General features: G+C 28.5%; 3 protein-coding genes across 5 annotated transcripts; 2 read left to right on the top strand and 1 right to left on the bottom strand.

The window, feature by feature from the left end:
* Nucleotides 1–10,397: 10,397 nt before the first annotated feature.
* On the top strand, nucleotides 10,398–11,609 carry LOC110660529 (zinc finger protein ZAT5). The gene has a single exon (XM_021818872.2). It carries the CDS (start codon nucleotides 10,542–10,544, stop codon nucleotides 11,457–11,459), a length of 918 nt encoding a protein of 305 aa, XP_021674564.2. The 5' UTR covers nucleotides 10,398–10,541; the 3' UTR covers nucleotides 11,460–11,609.
* Nucleotides 11,610–14,576: 2,967 nt separating this feature from the next.
* On the bottom strand, nucleotides 14,577–18,597 carry LOC110660528 (50S ribosomal protein L9, chloroplastic). Of its 3 annotated transcripts, none has more exons than XR_009149355.1 (7): nucleotides 18,348–18,597; nucleotides 18,027–18,154; nucleotides 17,121–17,166; nucleotides 16,924–17,021; nucleotides 16,790–16,837; nucleotides 15,604–15,793; nucleotides 14,577–14,832 (listed from the first exon to the last, which is right to left on the bottom strand). XR_009149355.1 is itself a non-coding variant. In XM_058148204.1 (6 exons), exons 1-6 carry the CDS (start codon nucleotides 18,498–18,500, stop codon nucleotides 15,673–15,675), a joined length of 594 nt encoding a protein of 197 aa, XP_058004187.1. In that variant the 5' UTR covers nucleotides 18,501–18,597; the 3' UTR covers nucleotides 14,577–15,672. The 3 variants fall into 3 exon arrangements, 1 of the variants encoding a protein (XP_058004187.1); XR_009149356.1 differs by lacking the exon at nucleotides 14,577–14,832 and adding an exon at nucleotides 14,862–15,440; XM_058148204.1 differs by having other exon boundaries at nucleotides 14,577–15,793.
* A 2,683-nt stretch (nucleotides 18,598–21,280) lies between these two features.
* On the top strand, nucleotides 21,281–22,677 carry LOC110660446 (protein SENSITIVE TO PROTON RHIZOTOXICITY 2). The gene has a single exon (XM_021818772.2). The coding sequence runs from the start codon at nucleotides 21,385–21,387 to the stop codon at nucleotides 22,558–22,560; it is 1,176 nt and encodes a 391-aa protein (XP_021674464.2). The 5' UTR covers nucleotides 21,281–21,384; the 3' UTR covers nucleotides 22,561–22,677.
* The last annotated feature ends 1,107 nt before the right edge of the window (nucleotides 22,678–23,784 follow it).

Genomic DNA, 23,784 nt, shown 5'->3' with positions numbered 1-23,784 from the left:
TGCATGCTTAACAGTCATTAATTTCATTCCAGAGGACGATGAAATGATCAACTCTGAAGGCAGAAGCTCAACTCTCAGGCATTGGAGGATATCAAGCAAAACATTGCAAGCAATGGATCTGTATCGAATGCAACATACAAAGAATATGTGGTGATAAATGGAGCCCATACAGCATTGATTATACATTCCATAACACATAAATATGATATTTTTGTAGTCGGAAGACGTTATTGCATAGAGTCCCCTCAAACAGAAGGTTTATCAGAGTGGACTGAGCTTCCAGAGCTGGGGATCATTGGTGGTGCAACAGCAAAAAAAGATGAAGACAGATGAAAGATGTGTCTGCTTCGGTAGCTAACCTAGCAATCTGATATAGTTTACTTGGAACAACAATTCAAGAATAAATGCTTGTATATTGAGGATCAAATGTTTGCTAATACAGACTCCCTTCTCTTAATCACTTTAATTGACTAATTACAAATAAGAACAGTAATGGAGCAGATAATGCTTTTGGAGATTGAATGAAGGCACTAACAAAAAGCTCGCAGTTGAATGCCATCATAAAGAAACACTGTATCTTCAGTGCCCAAGATTAATTTCACCAAGCTCGATAGGATGGGGACTTATTTCACTAGGCTCTTTTAAGAACATGAAGTCACCATTTCAAAGATCAAATTGCTTACATATTCATTTCCACTTCTACAGGTGCCATCAATTCTACTTCATCATCACAGACAGGCCTCTCATTCATTCCTGAGCATCCTGGACTAGTCATTATCATTTCATAGATTGTCCTAAAAACACATTTGCCCGATGTTTGGTGTGTCACATGAAGTTCTCATGATCTGCGCTGATTAACTGGTCCAACCATGCTTGGTAGCCAGCCGTATGCTGTTTGCATTTACTGGTTTCCCATATAGAGTTTAATGTTAATTTTCCAAGCCAATGGTGTAAAATGTACAATTTTCAAGACAGTAACAGCAAAGTAATAAGTCACTGTTTGCAGATGTGTATCATGTTTCTTGGTTTGTCTGCTAAATAAAGTTGATTCTTGTCTATGAATGTGATGATCTACCAAATATGCCGTTGGGGTATTGGTCTCCGTAACCACTCAATTAGGCATACAAACATGGAAGGCCTGTGCTGGTCTGGAGACCAATTTGGGTTTGGTGATGATGATAGTGGTCTAGGCCAACCATATTGGACTTTCAAGGGCTCTAAACTTGGCATCTCTTTGAATTAAGTTAAACATCACTTTGGCATTAATTAGACAGTATTTAAATTGTTGATGAGAAAAATATCAATGTCCCTTTAAATTATAAAAATTTCATAACAATAAGGGAATGGGTTCTTGATAAGTAATGACAAGAGGTTAACTCAAAACAGTTTCACTGGTATGGTGGTGGAGAGTTCCTTGATGAACAAATAGTTAAAGAGATAATAAGAATTCTAATACTACACTGAATTATTATGACCATGATGAGTTTGGCAGATGGGCTGCTCAAGCAAATTGCTTGAGGTAATAGTTTATACACATGTTTAACTTTCAACTGCATTACAATAACTTTGTCCAAGTCTCAAGTTGACTTGTACAACAAACATGAAGAACTTGAAATTAGTTTGTGTTGGCTTATATTGACCGAAATTCCTCTAAAAGATCATAACGAGGAAAATGTGAAATTAATGAATATAAAATTAATCGTTTTAATAACTTTAAAAATTTTCATTTAAAATAAATGAAAATTATGTTAAAAATAATATAATTATATAAAAATTAAATTAAATTTTTTTATAAATATTTTCTCTTTTCAAATGAAGCGTATAAGATATATATTCAATCACGTAATGAGATATTAGTCTAATGATAAAAATATCAATATTTTTAAAAATAAAAAAAATTTAAATAAGTCCTTTTACTTTTAGTAAATGATTAAATAAGTTTAAAATTAAGTTTTAAACCAGATAAATCATTATACTTTTTAATAAGATAAAATAGGTTCATACTAAATAAAATATTTTTTTAATTATAAAATATTATTTTTTCCATTTTTTAATTAATAAAATATTTAAAATAATAATTCAATATTAAACAATTTTTTTCACCATGTTTTTCAATTTCTTTTTTTAAAATTTTATGTTAATTAAAATTAATAAATAATTTTTAATATTTAAAATTAAGAAAAAATATCTTATTATTAAAAAAATAATATTTTATTAAATGTGAATTTATTTAACCTTAGTCCAACCATTAATGAAATATTTTTAAAAATATTTTTAATGAAATCGTGGGCAGTGCCAACCATTAGCCATACCATCGTTCTAATTAACTAGAAAGCAACCAAACCGTACTTAATTCAACATATCTAATTAGGTATTATATTTAGGATAAATACTTGACAAATTATTGTAAATACATAATTAAAAATAATTAAATTAATGAATTTTAATTTAATAGTACTAAATATATCTTTAAAATTACAAAATCTCAAATTTAAATTAAAAAAAAAATCAATTCATAAAATTTTGACACAAATCTCAATTATATATGAATATATAATTGAGCTGGGCACCCCAATAGAGGATTGGAGTTGGCATGAAAGTCACTTTCATTGAAAGATGAGGGTTCGATGGCCACCTTTGTCTTCAATTTTCTTGTGCATTAGTTACTACTTCTAAAGTGGTTCTCCAACACATCACTGCACTACTAAACATTTCCCCTGGTACCACTACTGCCAGTAATACATCTCCAACCACCTGCACCACTAGTGTATAGAACAATTCATCTTCTACGTGAGGCAGGAACTCCCTTTCATGTTCCAGTAACTCCAACTATTATCTACTTTGAATTAGGAATAGAAGCGACCACGTGGTTCGACTTAAAATTAAAGCGATCCAATTTTGATTTGAAATTGATTAAATTTAAACATAAGATTACAACAAATTTAGACTTCAATAGAGTGCATTAAATGTTGTTGAAATTTTAAAATATAGTATTAATAAAAATATATAGTAAGTTTAGAGTAACGTACGTTAACCCCATAATCTAAATTTTTAATATTTTCACTCTAATTTATAGTACTATTATATTATGCGTGATGATGAATATATTATTTACTAATTTTTATGCTATCTCGATATTTGAATATATTATTTTAATGTTATTTAGTACTTTAACATTATGTATAAAATGATATTAAAAAAATGTTTTTGAAGTCTATATTTATTGTAGTGGGATCAGAATCCTTCAATCTAATTTCTAGTCAAGACTGATTTTTTTTTCCTTTAAAAAAATTTAAAAATTTTGACAGTTTAATTTGATCAAAATCAAATTGAATCAAAATTAAAATTGAAATCGAAATCGAATAAAATCAAACTATGACCTAATCTAATTAGGCAAGAATTCTATTAACACTGCAACATATCTAGGCTTTATTAACAATATTTTTTTAATACCATTTTATACATAATATTAAAATAATAAATATCATTAAGGTAACATATTAAATAATAAATAATATATATAATATTATGCGTAATAAAAAATAATATTTTTCTTTAAAAAAAAAGTAAAAATATAGGAGATTATATCACAAGAATAGCTTATAACTAGAGTCCTTTCAATATTTTAGAATAGCAATTCTATTTTCTCAACTTGGGAGAGAATTAAAGACAATATCCAAAATCGCTTTCAAAACTGACAACCAAGAAAAAGAAAAATAAGCTATATTACATATAAAACAATAATAATAATAATAATAATAATAATAATAATAATAATAATAACTAGTTGATGAATCAAGAAAATATAGAAAAGAAAAGGAGTTGTTTGTTTGATAGTTAAATCGTAAAATGAGGTGAGCTTAGTTGCAACTAAGAAAGCAATGGCTTGTAAAACTGAGCAGAATTTGATTCAAATAAAAAAATTGAATCGAATTGAGTTAATTCAGTTTAATCGGTTTGATTTTAAAATTCAATCAGTTAGGTTTGATTTTACATTATAAAAATTTCAGTTATTTTGATTTGGTTCGATTTTAAAGGAGAAAAAATCAATTAAACCGAACCGAATCGAATAGTAATTTATATATTCAAATCAAACTAAATCGAATCGAATCTATTTTTGAATTGATTTATTTTTATGAAAAATTTATGAATTATATTTAATTATATATATATTAATTGTTTAATTTCATTGATTAATAATTATTAGGTTCAAACCAAAGTCAAAATTAGACCAAAAATTGAAAATTAAGTCTAAATTAAAAAATCAATTAAAAATTAAAACCGATCAGTTTAAACCGAATCAAGCCAAATATAACGATTTAGTTCGATTCAATTTTTCATCCATTTCGATTCGATTCGATTCTAAAATTTAAAATTTAATTTTTATAATTTAATTCGATTCGATTCGATTCAAACCGAATGCTCACCCCTGATGGCTTGTAGCGAAGCCAAGAATTCTGTGGCTAAATCTCAAAGTAGTGACGTGTGCGTGTGAAGAGTGGATTGAGTTTTAAGTTCACTAGTGGCTCAGTTCAGTGTAGTGTAGTGCAAAAATCAAATGAGGTGAGCAAAGAGAGAAAGAGACCCCACTTGGATTGGCCCTTTCCTTTTTTTTTCTTCCAGGAAAATTTTTGTATGCAGTCGATTATCTGTACACCTAATCAATAAAAATTCAATAAATCATAATTTTGATTATGTCTTATCATAATAAAATTCATCATAATTTCGAATAGAGTTAAGATTTAGAGGGTGTTTATCTTGAATCAGCTTATAAGCTCTAAAAATAAATTAATATGTTTATTTATAATATTTTTGAGTTTATAGGTTAAAAAAAATTAACTGGGATGACTCAATTTTTTATTTTAATACGTATAAATTAATTTAATCAAGTATTTTACTATATTATTTTTATTTAATTTTTAAAATTTTATAATAAATCTTATTTAATATTTTTTTTAATTATTTAATAATAAATATATTTATAAATTATTTTTTATCGATACATTAACTGTTTATAAATATTTTAATCAAATATATAACTACTTAAAATTTTAAATACATATAAACTCAAATTAATAAGCCAAACACTCCCCGACTCCTTTCTTCGTTTCACCCAATTGCTAATGGATTGGCGTGGGGATTAAATAAACATGGCTGACTTTGAGGGGTGGTTAAGTGGGTTTTGGTAAGCAAAACCACCTTTGATGGGTTTGGTCATTGGTATGCCTCCGACGCATAGGGGTGCCCACTGGCTTGGAATCCATAGTATACCTTTAATTGCGATAGTACCTAACCTAACTAGAAACAAAGTTCGCGGCAAATTAATAGAGGCATCACAAATTGATTTTTTCCCTCTTTTTTTTCCTTAATTACTTCTTAATTAATTATATTTTAGATTAATTAATTCTAGCCAGAAATCCAAATAAAATTATACCACTTGTTTTCAGTCAAATTGATATAACTTCTGGCCTTGCATTTAGGAATTAGGCATTGTTTGGTAAAAGCAAATTAATTAACCAATTTCTCAAAATATAAATTAAGTTTCTAAACAAATTTTTTCCCAGTACCTACCAGATAATTGAGAGAGTAGAAACTCAAATCAGGTATTTATTAAGTAATTAACGATATATCTTTAATCACTTGACCAAATTAGGCTATTAATCACCTATTTAAATTAAATAAAATAAGTTTTTTGAAATTAATATTTTCGGTACATTTACTAATAATTGTTGGTATTTTTTTTTATTATTAAACAGATTAAACTAATTATTGTGGATCAAATAATTATGGATTAATGTTCAAGAATTAAATCAAATGTCTTTAATGAAATTTTCTTGTAGATATAATTAGAAGTGAAGATCTTGTATAAATAATACGATGCATATTGTATGCTTTAAGTAATCAAGGCTAGCTTGGCTTTTCTTCTATTTTGTATTATTAGCAAGAGTCGGATCTGGAATGGGTTAATCAAATCATTTGGCTGATTCACTTTATGTAGAGGACCATTAATTGGTTTGAATCAGATTATCGAATTAACTGTTATAATTTCAAAAATCAATAAAGAAATTTGATTTGATTTAATTTTATAATTACAAAACTATATTAATTGAACCGAAACACAATAGAATAATCAATCAATTTAGTAGTTATTTTGTTTCACTGAGAGAACTCAAAATCAAATGATCAAATTAATTAAATTGAATTGAATATTTCAATTTAATTTATTTTATTTCTTAGTTTGATTTTATTTTTAATAAAGTTTTTAATTCAATTTAATTTAGAACCAAATCCATGAAATGCAGCTCAAACTTAATCAATCTACCCATATTCAATTATTCGCGGTGGGAATATGAGAGACACTTTAATTAATATGCGAAAAGATTTTAATAGACTAAATTGGCTAAAATTTATCAAATTTAATTTTAAATTATTTTTTAATATTCTCTAACTAATGTATTTAAAAAAATAATTTTTTTAATAGCAGTCTCAATAACAGGTTCAATAGTAATGCCAAATAGGTCCTTAGACATTAGAAAAGAGCCCATCAAAATTAAGAGAAATAGTAACTACAAGTTTAGCTCCGTTAATTTTGTTAAAAATATTTTTCATATTTAAAATACTTAAAAAATATATTAATGAAAAATATTTTTCTCTTTAAAATAAAATTAAGTCATTTTAAAAAAAAATATTTATAAATTTTGATAATTTTATTAAAATATAAAAACACTTGCACATACATGATATAAATATAAATTATTATTTAATATGAGAATTAAATAATAAAAATATTTTCATGAAAAATATATTTTTAAAAAATAATTTTTATAAAAAATATTTTTCATATTATTTTTTATAAAACAAATAGAGATTACAAGTTAATAATTAAAAAAAAAAAGCCATATTTCTCCTTTTTTTTTAAATTATTTTGTGTGAATTACATAAAATACTGCTATTCAACATGGGAATTCGTGCACAAATTTAGTACATAAATATTGTAAACCATTTTTTGACTAAATTTGAGAATTTTTTTATTTAGTAAATCTTATTGAAATTAAAATTTAAAATTTTAATAATATTAAATTAAAATTTATTGATAATCATGCAGACACGACTTTCATGTATAATAACTTTTTCTAAAAAATAATTATTATCTTTAAGATTTAAATTTCTATCTAATAGTATTATGAGATAAGAAATTAATTAGTTATTTAAATTGAAGATATAAACATTTGATTTTTGTTAAAAAAAAAAAAAATTCAATAGAGACACAATAAGTCGGTATAATTGATGGTTATCCTTTTGATCATAAAAATAAATAATTTTAAAATAAATATATTAAAAAATTTGAATTCGAAATCTTTTTATTCCTCGCGTCTTAAAGGCAAAGAAATACCGATTATACCTAATTAACAGCTAACATTTACTTAAAGTCCCCAAGTATTCCATGAATCAAAATGAGTAGATAAATGTTAGTTTGAGTCCAATGTATCGAACCTTGAATTTGCATTTTACTATTGGAAAGAGACGTAGCCAACTTTGATTAATAGGCAGAAATACATCAAATTAATCTTTTAAAAACAGATGAAATGATCCAAAGAGGTCAATGGTATATGAACCATTTGGTTATGTAATACTTATAATGGTTATGTGCTTCTTACTCCATATCCAAATTCCCACAAGCTTTACATGAGAAAGAATGGTATAATTTTTTTGTCTTCACAAAAAAAAAAAGAGATAATAATAATAAATGGGTTTGCTTAAAAGCTACCGGAATCTCAGAAAATACTAGCTAAGCTACTAATCAAGTAATGGGGTGTGGAGTGGGGAGTGGGATTGGGGGGGATTTTTGATGCTTTACTTTAGCAAGACATGGAGTGAATGAGGGCTTGCATTTTTTAACGTGCAATTCTAGATTTTGCTTTTAATGGGTTTGTGTTTATTGGTGATGACTTGGTTGGCATTATGTGTCTCTAAAACCTGACTTCTAACTCGAGTTTATATAAAAATAAATTTTATAAATATTAAATTAAATATTTATATTTAAATTTATATTATTATTATATTTATTTTAATTAATTTTATTTAAATTTTAATATAAATATTTAATTTAATGATTATTAAATTTATTTTGATAGGAGATTAAACATAAAATGTATTCATATTTAATTATATCTATTTAACTTTTTTTTTCCTTGAACCTTTTACTATATATCGGTCTGCCTACCTAACCATATTCTCACCTCAAATTTTCATCAATTATTATAAAATAGGAATATCTTAATTTTTATTCTTCAAATTGGTAATGAAAATTTTTATTCTTCAAAAATATTTTATAATTTTTCACTATGGTAAATTATAGAATACACCCGAAAACATATACTCTTTCACTCATAGAGGCATGGGATTTATTTTTTATAATTTATGAAAACGTCCATAACTATGTGAAATGCCATCTATTGATAATGGTATAGGTTTTGTTCATGTGATCAGAGAAGAGATAATTTTGATTGAAAAATCAAATCGACGTGGATTTAAACCGCATGAAAGGCAAAACTTTTCTTGTTGCTAACACTTTGCAGGTTTGAACGCAAGGAAATTAAAGAATGTTTTTTTAATTTCTTGTACAACCAACTAATTTTCATGGCATTATTCACGGGGCGGCTTTTGACTAAGAAAAAAAATATAATTTTCTTGGTATTGTTGATTAAAAAATATTATTTTAACAATTTTTAATTTTAATTTAATATATTTTATTCATAAAAATTTCAAATAATTTTATTTAAAATAATATTTTTTTAAAAAAAATTTAAATCAATAATATTATCTCACATTAATTTAAAATAAGATATTTAAGTTAAATATAAAATTTAGACAAAATTTTCCCTCTATCGAGTGAGTTAACTTTTAAGATAGAATCATAGCTGATCTATTTTCTTTATATGATTTCAAAATTTATTTTATTTTAATATTAAATTACTCATAAATATATATTCATGTCTAAATATAAAAAATATATTATCTCATACTAATTTAAATTAATTTTTAAAATAGAGTTAAACCGATTAATTTTCTCTGCAAACAATAGTCTTAATAACTAGTTTTTTTTTTTTAACTTCTATTTTAATTTATATTTTGTTCCTTGCTTTCACACTGATATTTGAGAAAGGAATCTCCTCTCTAACAAAGTAAAGATCCTTTATTTGATGGCTTCTTATGTAAATTGTGTAATGACAATTTTATCCTTGATCTTTGTATATATTGGCAACCAGAATATTTTTTTTAGGATTTTTTTTATTTTGTAAATTTTTACTTCTTGTATTTTTTTTAATTTAAAATAATCTTATATAATATTATTTTTATTTTCTTGTATTTCTTAGGGTTTCCAAATTTTCATATATATTGTATTAGTTATAAATCTCAAAAGATTAATTTTCATTAATTTTCTAATGAATTTCTTTTAGTTCAATAATAATATTAATAGAAATAAGTGCTTTAATTAATTAATTTTGGTTAAAAAATAATTTTAATATAGCTTTCACCCTTCTTCAATTTAATGATTAATTATATTTTAATTTCACTTTAAACAAGACCATGAAATATATAATTCATAGAGTTTAGTAAGGGAAAAACATATTTTATTTCTTTTGAAAGTAGAATAATTAATATTCTTGTAATTATTTAATTTAAATAAATTAATTAAACATTACTATGAAAATTTTCTAATATAATATTATTAAAATAATTTAAAAAAGAATTAGTGCATGCTTTTACACGTGTTACCTTCCACAGATATCTAATTAGAAAAAATCAAATTTTAAGTGTTTATTTAGTTGTGCATTGAAAATAATATTTCAATTTTTAAATTTTCAATTATTTAAAAATATAGTTTTTAATAATATTTTAAAAATCAAAAAGTATATTTATATTTATTATTTTAATCATGCATTTAATTATTAATTATTGATCATTAATATTTAATCTCTGATAACAATATTTCGTTTGTTTTAATATTTTTAGCGTTTAAAATGTTCAGAAAAATGGAAAATACTTTTTTTATCAAAAGAAAAATTAAATTATTTTTAAGAAAATTGACTTTTTTTTATAAAAATTATTTTTTAAATTTTAATAATTTTATTAAAATATAAAAATAATAAATAATATTTTTACAAAAAATATGTAAAATAAATTATTTTTGATTAAATAAACAGAACTAAATATTAAATTAAGCTGCCTTAAATACATGATTTTTTAAATAATAAGATAAATATTTAATAATTGAATAATTAATTTGGTGATAATTTTTATTTTTTTAATTTTCAATAATTATATAACAATAACAGCAGCGACCGCCAATGGTTACCCTTCACTATATATAACAAACCCACCATCCCCACCTTTGCTTCCCTCATTGCTCTCTCATTGCCCCTTTTTTTTAAAGAGCTCTCTCCCTTATATCACCCCTTCTTTGTTAGGTCACCCAATTCTCTGAGTTTCTTTCTGCTTACTCCTTAATTTCTCTCTCTCTCTCTCTCTCTCTCTGGATGGAGTACATGGAAGCTCAAGAAGAATTCATGGGCTCTAATGATCTTTCTCAGATCGTTAAAGGCAAGCGTACAAAGCGGCTGAGGTCATCATCCGCCATCACCTCTAGCTCATCCAGTGGTTTTGGTGGTTCAGGCGGGGGAGGAGAAACAGGATTTGTTGTAGAGGAACATGGTTCAATTTCCTCTCCTGCAAGTTGTAGTGAGATTTATGAGAGCACGGAAGAAGAAGAAGATATGGCTAATTGCCTGATTTTATTAGCTCAAGGTGACGGTCCCAGCAGGCAGGAGCAGGTGAGTGCAAGAAAATTCTCTGATGCTTCTGCTACAACAAACAAGGCTGATTTCTATGTTTATGAGTGCAAAACGTGTAACCGTACCTTCCCTTCCTTCCAAGCATTAGGTGGTCACAGAGCAAGTCACAAAAAGCCTAAGTCCATAGTCGAAGAGAAGAAGGGTCTTCTGGCTTCACCATTGTTGGACGATCTTGAAGATTGCCAATTGAATAAAAGTAGCAGTACTACTTCTAGTTCTGATCATCTTCATCATCTTCAACCTCAACCTCCTCGTTCTCTTCAGATATCTAACAAGGGTTTTAATTTTCTTGGTAATAATAAGGCCAAGATTCATGAGTGTTCAATTTGTGGCTCTGAGTTCACTTCTGGTCAAGCCCTTGGAGGTCACATGAGGAGACACAGAGCTAACACAGGCAGTAATAATCAAGTGGCTATCACCACCACTGATTCTAATCATATTAATAGTGATGATCAGATCAAGCCAAGAAACATTTTGTCTTTAGATCTTAACCTTCCGGCGCCGGAGGAAGACCATCACCACCGTGAATCCAAGTTCCAATTTGCATCCACAAAACAAGCTCTAGTGTTCTCCTCCCCAGCCTTGGTGGATTGCCATTACTGAGGGGAAAAAGATATATTTTCATATAGGATATCAATGTGAATTGTTATTTTCAATTAGAATTATATATTCTAATTCACAATAATTACCAATTCGTTGAATTCTTAATTTTTGTTTAATTTTTATATTATATTAACTCATTTTTTGATCATATATCTACTTGTTGAAGTTGAATACTTTGAGTAAGTAAGTGGTTAGTGTTCATGGTTGCCTTTCATTCACGAAAAGTGAGTGATGGGGGCATCTCTTTATTTTTTTTATTTAAGTGGGAAAGGGACGTGTGACACTGAAGAAAGGAAGAGAGCAAGAAGTGGAAATGGCATGGCTAGGGTTTGGCATCACCACCACCACAACTACAAGTCGTGGATTAGGTTCTTTCTCAATAAACTTCAAAACAGAAAAATACTTTTATTAGGTAGCTGGGATTTTAAGTTTAGAACATTTTTTTGGTTGATTTAACTCGAATCAAAGATTTTATAGCCATGAAGGCATCCTAATATTAGTTCAAATCCTGCTTATATTAAAAAGGTTTGTTATGAGATAAAATGTTTTCAACAAATATTTTATCTATTTATAAGAATCAAACACTTAACCTTACTTAAGAGATACGAAATTTTTTATTATTCATATCAAATCTGTTTATTTCGCAGATTGTTCTTCTATAATGGTCCAAGTTAATTTTACTTGTAGTTCATGTGGCTTGGCATGCTTGGTTACACCTAATTAACCAACTGATAGATCATCTCTTACTTTGCAAGTCATTTAATTAAATTTAAATAAATATATTGAGATATAATCCCATGGGGGGTCCATGGCATTGGCTATGGTGGTACTCCCAAGAAAGATACAACTAACTCTTTGTACCACAAACATGTGGACAAATATATCCCTTTGAACAATGTCCACTAGCATATTTAGCCATTCACAGTATCCTTCAATTTTGTCAATATATGCCAAAACCTTCCAAAATCACATACCCATTTTACCCTCTTGAAAAATAATACCCACCAATCAACTATAGTGATATTTATATATTACGTTTTAATTTTTAAATTTTAAAAAATTAATTATTTAGTCTTTAAATTTTATAGTCTTAAATTTTAAAAAATAAATTAATTTATCCCTTTAATTTTAATATTTGTAATAATTTTATTCATTGATAAAATAATTAAATTATTATATATATTAAAATTATAAAAATTAAATTAAGATATCGTGTAAAATTTAAGAATTAAATAATTAATTTTTAAAAATTTAAAAACTAAACTGTAATATAATGTAAAATTTAAAAATTAAGTAATTAATTTTTTAAAATTCAGAAATTATACAAAAAAATAGAGATCAAATTATAAATTTCTCTTAATTATTATATAAGTTGGGATACTATATGGGGATAGATTCACCAAACACTAAACTCCATGGAGTTAGTTATGTGCACATTTTGGTGAATGTTGGCAAGCGAAGCATGCATGTGGGTGTGAGCAATGCATATATATATATATATATACATACATACATTGCGTGAGATGTCCAAATTCATCATAAACAATGGCAGATGTAGTGGGAAGCTCACCTTCTCTTCACTTGTTATATTCTCCTCTATATATGCTCAAAAAAGTGAGAGTCACATCTAGGCTATGTTGGATGTAAAAAACTCTATTGATTTAGGTTTATACTGATGTGCTTGTGTTAATGTTAATCAACCTTTGCAATTACATATTTATTTTATAATATAAAAAATTATGATTAAAATTTTCATTTCTCTTTATAACTTAAAAACCCCAAAAAAAATTATTTTATAAAAAAAAAAAGAAAGAAATAGTGTTGCAGGATGAGCAGCCTGTGACTTGTCATGTCTCTTGCCAGATGAGCCCATGATTGGTATTATTATATTAATAGAGGTGGCCATCAATTCTTCTTTGTCACCTCTAAAGTAATGCATGCATTATCCCTAATTGAATAAGCAAGTTAGCTGTGTTTGGCATTCAAAGGAAAATTATTATTTAATTTATTTATTTTAATAAAATAATTTTTTATTTTGAAAAGTATATTAATTAAACTTTATATTTTATTTTGTTTACTCATTAATCTTTTCAATCACTTCAAGCATTAGTGTGAATTTCATTCAATTTTTATATTTTAAAAATATAATTATATAGTTTATTTATATTTTAAGTCTTTAAATATTTAGTCTTTATAAAGTAATTTATCTTCTATTAGAATATATTGACTCATAAAAAGCTTAAATTAAATAAACTGAATAGAGAGAGTAAAAAGTAAGTGAAATTAAAATATATTGACTAATTAATATATTTTTTTCAGAATAAAATGATAAAATAGTTAACTTTATTAAAATCGACCAACTAAATAATAAATTTTCATTAATGACACCCACTATAAAAATAGTCCTAACCCATCCCCATCCAGGCTCCAATCCTTCTCCTCCTTTTTTATCCCTAGTTGATCTGGTGCGATATTGGTCACCTAATAGTATGGCTGACAGATCAGGGTTAGGTCAGGTTCCTTAATGATGATGGAACTTGGAAGTTACACAATGAAAAGGGTGTGTGCAAGTTCATAGCTTTATGATAAATTATTACTATATAAATTAAAATTATCAATTTTTACTACAATTGTCAAATTGAAATATATTGAAAATTGCAGTGGCCAAAAAAAATTGCACAAAGGGAAACAAAAAGAAAAGGGAAAGAAATATAAGATAGATGCAAGTACAATTGCCAGCATGTATATAACTAAAGATGCTAAACTAGTGGTGGTATTTAAATCCAAAATTCAAATATAAATTAAAAAAGCTTAAATGGGTTGTACATGGAATTGGAAAGGAACTTCTATAATTGTGGCTTTCAATGCAAGAGTATGATATGGATATGAAGTTCCAAACTTGTGTTCAATGGCAACAGACATAAAGCTGAGATATGATGTTAATGTACATTATCATATTATTTAATATTAGCAGTTATGTGTTGTTGCTACTGTGGTGTTGTGGTTGTCATATTAGCCCTGCACCCCAAAGGTCCCCAGTTCTATCCTGTGAAGTAACATTTTTTCCTTTTAATTTTTTCAGAATTCATTAAGCAGCAGCAACAAATTGCAAATATCTGAGCAGCAAATTCAACAATTACGGGGATAAATAGGAATATAGAAAATTCTAAAAATTGTTGTAGTAGAGATGTATAGCAACAGAGAGTTTAAAGACAACATTCTACAATCTACAGGAGAAGAATGAACATGAAACAGCAAATCACAACTTTGAAGAGAAACAAGATTTGTACATCTCCATGGTCCAGGCAATTAACACACACCATCATTCTCCAGGAGATGTCTCTTTCTATTTCATATTACATTTGATGTCCTCCTGCAGTAAAGGCAATATTTAGCATCAAGAAACCGATCAATTTTATTGATAGATAAAAACATGCATGATAAATTGCAGGTTAACTTTGAACTGCTATGATCCAATGACTAACACTAGTGCTCAGGATAAGGAAATTCAATTCTTTAATACAATATTATTTTATGCAAGCATGGCTTATTCATTTGAAAGAAGGCAAACTTCCCACATTAATGTTTTTTAAAATAAAAATCAATTGTTGACAAATTAATTCTGTATCCTAATTAAAAAAACTAAACAGCAGAACAAAATTCATCCAGACACAGCTTTAAAGCAGCTCTATTGGGGCCAAAATAGCATTTCGAGACTCTGTAAGCCTCATAAAGACCTCTCCTACTCACTATGGTATGTGGCTTGAACATCCAGACTGCCAAAAGTTAGTGACCCGTATCTTTTTCTTCTCTTTATCAGCTAAATTATAGTGGCATAATATTACTCATCAATTGATTTCTGAAATAGACCTATATTACAGAAAATCAAATGAAATATATATTTTAGGATAGAAATTGGAACTGTGGAATACGCATATTTGATAAGTTTGAGCTGAAAGTTGAATCTGTTGAAATGAAATTCTGCATTTTGAGATAATCAATAATTACATTATTTCATATATAAGAAATTAGAAATAGCAAAATTGTTTCTTTGTCCTCAATACTCTGGCAACTCCCAGCCCATTATAAGGAACCCTCAGGATACCGTTACGCCTCTCAAAATAATTTTGATAAGCTAATATACCTGACAATGATGCAAGTTGCTCACACCAATCATTCATTCAGAGAGTGTGCTTCCAAAAGATCCTATTCCTTAGTTAGCATAAACATTCAACCTCACCCGAGCAGTAACTTCAGGATGAAGCTTAAGCTCAGCAATATATTCTCCTGTTTCCCTGATTTCTGGAAGAGAAACAATTCGTTTGTCCACATCCCTAGCATCAATAAAAATCATAGAGCAACCAAATAGATAAGCACAGGCATGAAAGATACATGCATATGTGCATAATTGTGCTTGTGAAAACAATTTACTTGTCCACATCCATTAGAATCAAAGCAATTAGATAAGTACATATATCGAAGACAAAATATGCAAAGGCACAGTTGTGTCTCTTACCTGTCAACATATTTAGGGCTAAGAAGCCTATATTTGTATTTTCCAACCGATAAACTATAATCCGTATCCCACTAGAGGTTCACAAAGTTATAGACTGCTCAATGCATGGCCTAAAACATGAAAAGTAGGTGAAAAGAAAACATCCTATAACTCATCTCTATATTACTAATAGATGAGGTCAGATGGCATACATTTGAAGGTTCCTAGAAAGAGGCCAACGAGTCTGTTAGAGTGATACACATACATGTGCAACAGTCCAATCACACAATGAAAAAAAAATAGGCCAGAGTGGTTTAGAATATAAATACCTAATTAGGCTATACATTACATAGGTTAAACTTTTGGGTCAGGTGAACTTTTTTGGGTTGGGTGGAGCAATCTATTAGCAGTGCCAGTGAACTTCAAATACACATAGAGTTGCCACTTGCCCATCAAAAAAGATACTATGAAGGCTTCAGCATCGAGGTATCATTAGCTGAAAAAGACCCTGTTAGGCCTACTCCAACTTGGGGGTTTGGACCCAGGGCAAGGGGGAGTAAAATGTGAAACATTAGGCTTATAGTTTGTGTTTGTATCCACAATAGCCATCTGATAAGTAAATTGCAAGTAATTAGAGGTTCTTTGGAATTACATAGAGAATTTAGAATAACATGGAGTACAAGGAATGAAGGAGTAAAGGTGGAAAATTACTTCTAGCTAAGGTAAGGGTTTCTAGAGTTATGTAATAAAATTCCAGAGCATACTAGCATACTTCACAGTACTAAGATAATGAAAGGTACTGCATGGTAAGCCTAAATATATAGGAGAACGGTACCTCTGAAGCTGTGCCTTGATGACGTCAACAAGATCTTGAGGAGTTACACTGCCAAAATACGTACATGTTAGACACGAATCCAAAAAATGAATTTTTAATCAATAACAGCTTAAAGTTGCACTTGCTTCACTTACCTTCCAAATATTTGTTTGCCCTTTCCACTTTTGCGCTTCACCTTGAAAGCTCCAACAGTTTCAAAAATAAGAGCAAGCTGCTGTGCCTCTTCTTTTACCTGCAGAAGATGAGATTCTCAAACAAGATTATAATAATTAAAAGAAGAGGAAAACAGGATGGAGAACTAATGGTGATGCATACTGCAATACAAAATTACCCGCTTTTTCTCAGCTTCAATTCTTTCCTCTTCCATCCGCATTTCCCTGTAAAGTAAGCCAGAGAAAGCAATTAAACCATGACATTAGCATTTAACATGACAAATATCTACCATAAAATCAGAATTGCCTTATGAGTTTTAGGCTTATAGCATATACTTCAGCTGACAAAGAACAAAAACCAGACAACAAATTCCAAAGCTCTGTTATAAATACTTCTGCATTTTGACGGCATAATAGCAGTGAGGCTCAAACAACATCATTTTAAAAAGCACCCTCTTAGTGTCAAGTTTTCTATGCCTCCTCTTTGTATCAGTAACATCGTAAGCTTCTTGGTAATCACCGTCTGCTTAGCATGTCTAGAAGCAAAGACAGATAGCTTCTTGTTTAGTCTATCCCCATGGATTAGCTCCATCCATTTTCGGTAGCAAATTCAAGCTTAAAATATTGCTTACAATTTGCATTGACATTCTGAGTTTCTGACATATGCATAAACCAACTAATGTATTACATCTTCATTCTATTTTGCATACCTCAACATGCATACATCTTTTTAACCCAACATCAATTATTCCAAGCGAGAAAGTGAGAACTTTTGTACGTGAAAAAGGAAATCCTTGAAGTTAAAATATGCATCACCTTGTTTTTTTTTTTTTCCTTAAAGTAGATATAAAAATGAAATTTTTAAATAAACTCTTCCAACCTCCCACATCTGTGTTAATCTATTTTGTTCGCTTATATATGGCAGCAGTTCAATTTTGATATATTTCCTGAGCAAATGTATGCCGAACTGCTTCTAAAACACTTAACTTGTAAAACAATTCGAACTCTATTCTCACAACAATGTTAAGATAGCTCAACACAAAATTAAGGACAGCCAAAATAAGCAGAGAGATTAAATAACACACTTGAGTAGACCAGGAGTAATAATCTGGGCCTTGCCCATAGGCAGAAGATAATTCCTGTAATACCCAGGCTTCACATCGAGCAGCTGCCCCTTTTTCCCCAAATCTGTCACATCCTCTTTCAATAATATCTAGCACAAAGACAAAAATTAAAAACACCCATTAAAAAGCTGTCTTTGCTAGCTATGAAATGGAGCAACAAAAGAGAAAACCGAATCTTATCTTGCAACTAAACATAGTCTATGGGTGAAAAAATGAGTAACCCAAATGAGAAAAGGCGAGAACTAAAACATCCCATGTCAGGTTATCAAGTAATATGCTAACCTTTCTGGTCTTTTTGGCTTTCTTTTGAGCCCAAATCACCATGGGCATTCTTTTGTCTGGACACTTCGAGATTTCATTAGAGCGTCCAACAAAGCTGTGAAGCCAAGAGGAAGAACTCCATGAGAGAGTTGCCGCTGTAGATGGTGACGCCATTATCAGTTTGCCACTTGCAGAATTGCCGCACCCCAAAAACTTTATTTTCTATTTCAATGGCCTTATCCGCTGTGTGCTTGAGCTCTGTGCGAATCTGTGCACGTTGTCGTTTTGGCCTTCAAACTATATAAGTTATAAATAAATAATTTTTTTCTTTATTTTTTAGAGTTTCATCTAAAAATTCTCAGATTATACATTTTAATAAGATTAAATTTGAATGATTATGAATGGCTAAATTTTCATTTACAAAATTAAATTAAAAATTTTTGTAGAATTTTAATATTTACAGATTTTGATATTCTAAAATAAAATGTAAATTTATGTTTAATTATAAAACTTTCTAGGGCTTAAATTGGTTTAATATTAAAAAAATACAAATCAATATTGATTTGAAAATTTAAATAATTAAAAATACAGTATTATTATCAGGCTTTTAAATTCGTTAGGAAAAAATATTTAATTTCAATTCATATGTAAATAAATTGAAAATACTAATTTCTTGTAATGTTTATACTTTATTCATCAACTTTGTTTCGTATTTTATTTATATATTTTAACTTTAATTTGTTATTAAAAAAATTTTAATTTTATTTTATAAAAAATCTTTCTGACTTTTTGAATGATAGATTTTTAAATTAAAAATTTTCGATACTTATAATGCAGTTTTAACACTTTATGATAAAGGGTAAATTATTTTTTTTTAGGTAATTTTTTAATTATAAAAAAATGAGATAAAAAGATAATTATATTATTTTTTTATAACTTGAAAATTTGCTATAAAATTAAAGGATTTTTTTTTTTTTAGAAAAATCAATATTGATGATACCCGAGAGAGATGAAAACGTAAGGTGGGACTTGGAATGATGTAAGATACAACAAATCCAAGATTAAGCGAAATATATATATATATATATATATATATAGAGAGAGAGAGAGAGAGAGAGAGAGAGAGAGAGAGAGAGGCTCTCTTTTTAAACCTAAGAGACTAAGTAAAGTATCTTGATGATGATAGTGATTGTATTTAAATCAGCTTAATTAAGCTTTTTCAATCATTAATTAAGCTTATTAAAAACTAAAATTAAGAGAATAATTTGCATGAAATTCTCTCTTCAATTTTCATAAATAGATATATAAAAATCACACCCATATTTACAAAAAATTATTTCATACAATAGTTTATCCATTAAGTATAACAAATGAAATCAATTATAATTAATGATTATAACAAAATTATTATAAATACAGCAATTATACTCTAAAATTTCTTTCTTCAATTTTACTATATTCTACATTGTAATTAAGAGTGTAATTTTTTTAAAATATTATTATCATTTTGAGCTATATATAAATATATCTTATATTGCCTTGGTTAGATTCTTTACATGGCACGCATGCAAATGTAACAAATACATATATACCTACACCACATGTAGATGGATCGATCAAGCAAACACAAAATACAAAATCCTTCGAATATACAAGGGCAGGCTTCTTTGGATCTAATAATTAAGAGTACAATGACCATACCCTGGAAAATAATCCTTAAAGAGCTTCCTTGTTGAACAAGAATATTTCTAAATATTATATATAAAACCTCATAATTCTTATGATATATAGTCGCAGAACAATATTATTATTGTTGTCACACATTAATTTAGAATAAAATATTTAAATTATATATAAGACTTAGATAAATTTCTTCTCTTTAAATTAACTTTTTAAAGTGATGTTAGACTCGATTTATTTTTTTTTTATAATTATTATAATTATATATAATGGTTGCATGAAGGGTATTGTTGTTTAATTCAAGTTTTTTTTTTAAATAAATTGGTTATTAATATATATTGAAATTATGCAGAGAATAATTTTTGGGGAAAAGAAGTTCCATATATGCTCATAATGTGAACATCCTAATTAATCGACAAATCCAACGATGATTATTGCACTGCTTATTTTTGTATTAACATAATTAAGAATTGGTTAAATAATATAAAATAAAAGGAAATTAACAAAGCAAAACAGATTTTACTGAAAAGATAAAGTACAACAGATATATATATATATATATACATTTTCACATTAATAAGAAGTTTAGAAATTTACGTTAAAATGATTTATCGCATCGATCACCTCATTTGAAAATTTCAACTACAGCATGCGTGATGATTGACGCGAGATGATGACTTTCATTTTTTTTTTCTTTCTTTTTAATCTAAAAAAAAAAAAAGCCCCAGCTAGGGCTTACTACGAAATTAAAATTAATTAAAATTGATTGATTTAATTTCAAATTAAATTAAATTTTAAAAATTAAAAATTTTAAATATTAAATTTAATGAAAATAAATTTAAAATGAAAAATATTGAAACCAGTTCCCATCCTTTAAATTACCAATTTAGACATATAAAGGATGAGGAGTATTTTCATCAAAGCATGGGAAGAGTCTGCATTATTTGAATTTCCAGTTTTAACAGTGAAATTCGACTGTTAAGCAATTTTTTTGCGGTTAGATATTAATATCATCCAATGTATAGCATGTAAGGAAAATATTAATAGAAAATTCATGCAAGTAAATGGATTTGCTTGTAAATTATTCTATTACATGCCAACTTTTCTGGAACTCTTCCCTTCCTCAGGGTTGTTGCCATGCAGGATTGGCAACATTTGAGGGTGGTCTTAACTGGGGATGAATCGAAAGTTATAGCTCCAAGTTGACTTCCATCTCTCTCTCTCTCTCTCTCTCTCTCTCAATGTCTATGTTGCACGTACGTCAGGGGGGAAGCTAGGCTTTTTCTTGTGTTTTGCTCTCTATATATATAAAAAACAAGCTTTTTACGAAAGAGATCCAGAACTCATCTGGGAAAAGTTAGATGCTAAAAGGATTTTGATGAAAATGATTTCGGAGGCAGCTTCTTGTTTTCCTAACGTATCTCAAGGTTGTTTGCAGATGTATCCTGGCAGCGAAGATGATGTTGCGACCACTCTTGAAGCAAGTTCGATCTCAGAAACTCACTCAAATTCTCTGCTTTATAGTCTATCCCTTCTCAAAGACAAGGTTCATCAGGTTCAGTCTTTGGTTAGCCTCCTCATCTCACCAAATCACCAAACTCAGCCTGAGTCAACTTCTCTAGCCATGGCCAAGATGGGGACCATGATTCAAGAAATCATTGTTACTGCATCTTCAATGTTTTTCACTTGCCAGCAGATGGCGATTGGCTCAAACTCAGCAGCAGCCAACAATAATAACACCGAAGAATTGCACCAGGCCGCTCAAGCTAATAAGGTTCAAGAAAATGGGTTACTGCAACCAAACTTCGGTGGCAATAACATAGGCGCAGATAGAGGGCAAAGCTTCTTCTCTAGCGAAACGTTCGAGCCCTGGTATGGTGAAAACTATAACAACAATAAGAATAGTAATCGAGGTATGCTTGTTCTTGGTAACGGTAGCAACCAGAAGGTGGAAAGAAAAGGATTTTCTCGAGTGCGTAGTGAGAATACTGCAGAAGGGAAATCATTAGTCAAGAATTACGATATAATAGAAGTGGATGCAGCGGATTTACTAGCTAAGTACACTCATTATTGTCAAGTTTGTGGGAAAGGATTCAAGCGTGATGCGAATTTGAGGATGCATATGAGAGCTCATGGAGATGAGTATAAGACTAGTGCTGCTTTGAGCAATCCAATGAAGAATAGCAATTCAAGTGGAATCTTGGGAGATAATAATGAATCATGGACGAAATTGCCAAGGAAATATTCATGTCCACAAGAAGGGTGTAGGTGGAATCAGAAGCATGCTAAGTTTCAGCCTTTGAAATCCATGATTTGTGTGAAGAATCATTACAAGAGAAGCCATTGTCCAAAGATGTATGTTTGTAAGAGGTGCAATAGAAAGCAATTCTCAGTGTTGTCTGATCTGAGAACTCATGAGAAGCACTGTGGAGATCTCAAGTGGCAGTGTTCCTGTGGCACCACATTTTCTAGGAAAGATAAGCTCATGGGTCATGTTGCTTTGTTCGTTGGACACACCCCAGCAATAACTTCCTTCACAAAGCCACCAGGATGAGTCATGCTCAGCTCTCATTGATCAAAATGGCTCCTCAATACAAAGTGGTATGCTAATTTAGATAATTTCCATAGTGATCGATGTTTTTTTTTTGGGAAGAAAGGTCTGTACATGATATCTCACACATTTCCTGTAATATATATATATATATATATATATATATATATATATATATATATATATATATATATATATATATATCAGTTCTAATTAACTTTTTCATACTTAATTAGGCCCTGGAACATATGTAATGGTTAGGGTGTATTGCTGTTTTCTCATGAAGAATTTATGCAAGTGTTTGTATTATATATCTTTTTGAAGAACTAATATATAATAGTTTGACGAAGTCTCAGATGGACTACTGATAAGCTACCTATTATGCATAATATATACAGGAAAAGTGTATTTAGCCTAAAAAATTATATATGCATACAATTAGTACATACAAATCATGCATGAACTTAGTACATAAAAATCATGAATTTTAATTTTTATAATGTGATCCATGGATATTTGCCTGGTATGACATGGTGTTTTTGGCTTTGAAGTACGTTTGGAGAATGGAGGAGTCATTCCTTTGAGCTGATGAAAATCATATTTCCAAAATTTTCTTCAATCAATTATCAATGCTTTGGTTGTTGTCTGCCTTGTTGGATTTGCCAAAGGAAAAAAATATAAAATTCTTATCTCCTTATCAACATTAACAACAATTAAACTTTAAATTTCAAACTAGTAAGATCAATTATACACATGAATGAATATCTTTTTATTCAGCTTTGTTATCAATCTAAAAATTTATAGATCCTTTCACGTCATTTAAGTATTTTCATTTTCTTCTTATTCATTGTAGTATCATTAACTTATCATAGTTTTATATTGGAAATTTGATGTTCTATATTGGATATGACCACACCCTTTTTCATTTTATCCCCAATAGGTGCTAAATGCACTCTCTAATGAATATGGTCATTCATATATTGTTGTGTTATTAGACATTCATCTTAAGTTCTTAACGCCTGCATTTTTGTCATACTCATCCTATGGATATATTGTACCTAAGATGCTCAATATTTACTCCCATAATATAGTTGGTCTAACCACAATTTTATAAAATTTAATTATCACTCATTTTGTTAAGAATCCTACGGTCACATGGCACACTCGTTGCATTCCTCCATTTCATCTATACTAATTTGATATTATTATAAAGTATATCCTTATCTA

This window comes from Hevea brasiliensis, chromosome 6 (assembly GCF_030052815.1).
Source record: "Hevea brasiliensis isolate MT/VB/25A 57/8 chromosome 6, ASM3005281v1, whole genome shotgun sequence".
Lineage (NCBI taxonomy): Eukaryota > Viridiplantae > Streptophyta > Magnoliopsida > Malpighiales > Euphorbiaceae > Hevea > Hevea brasiliensis.
Note: the sequence above shows the minus strand (reverse complement) of the source record. Positions and strands in the feature narration are given on the sequence as shown.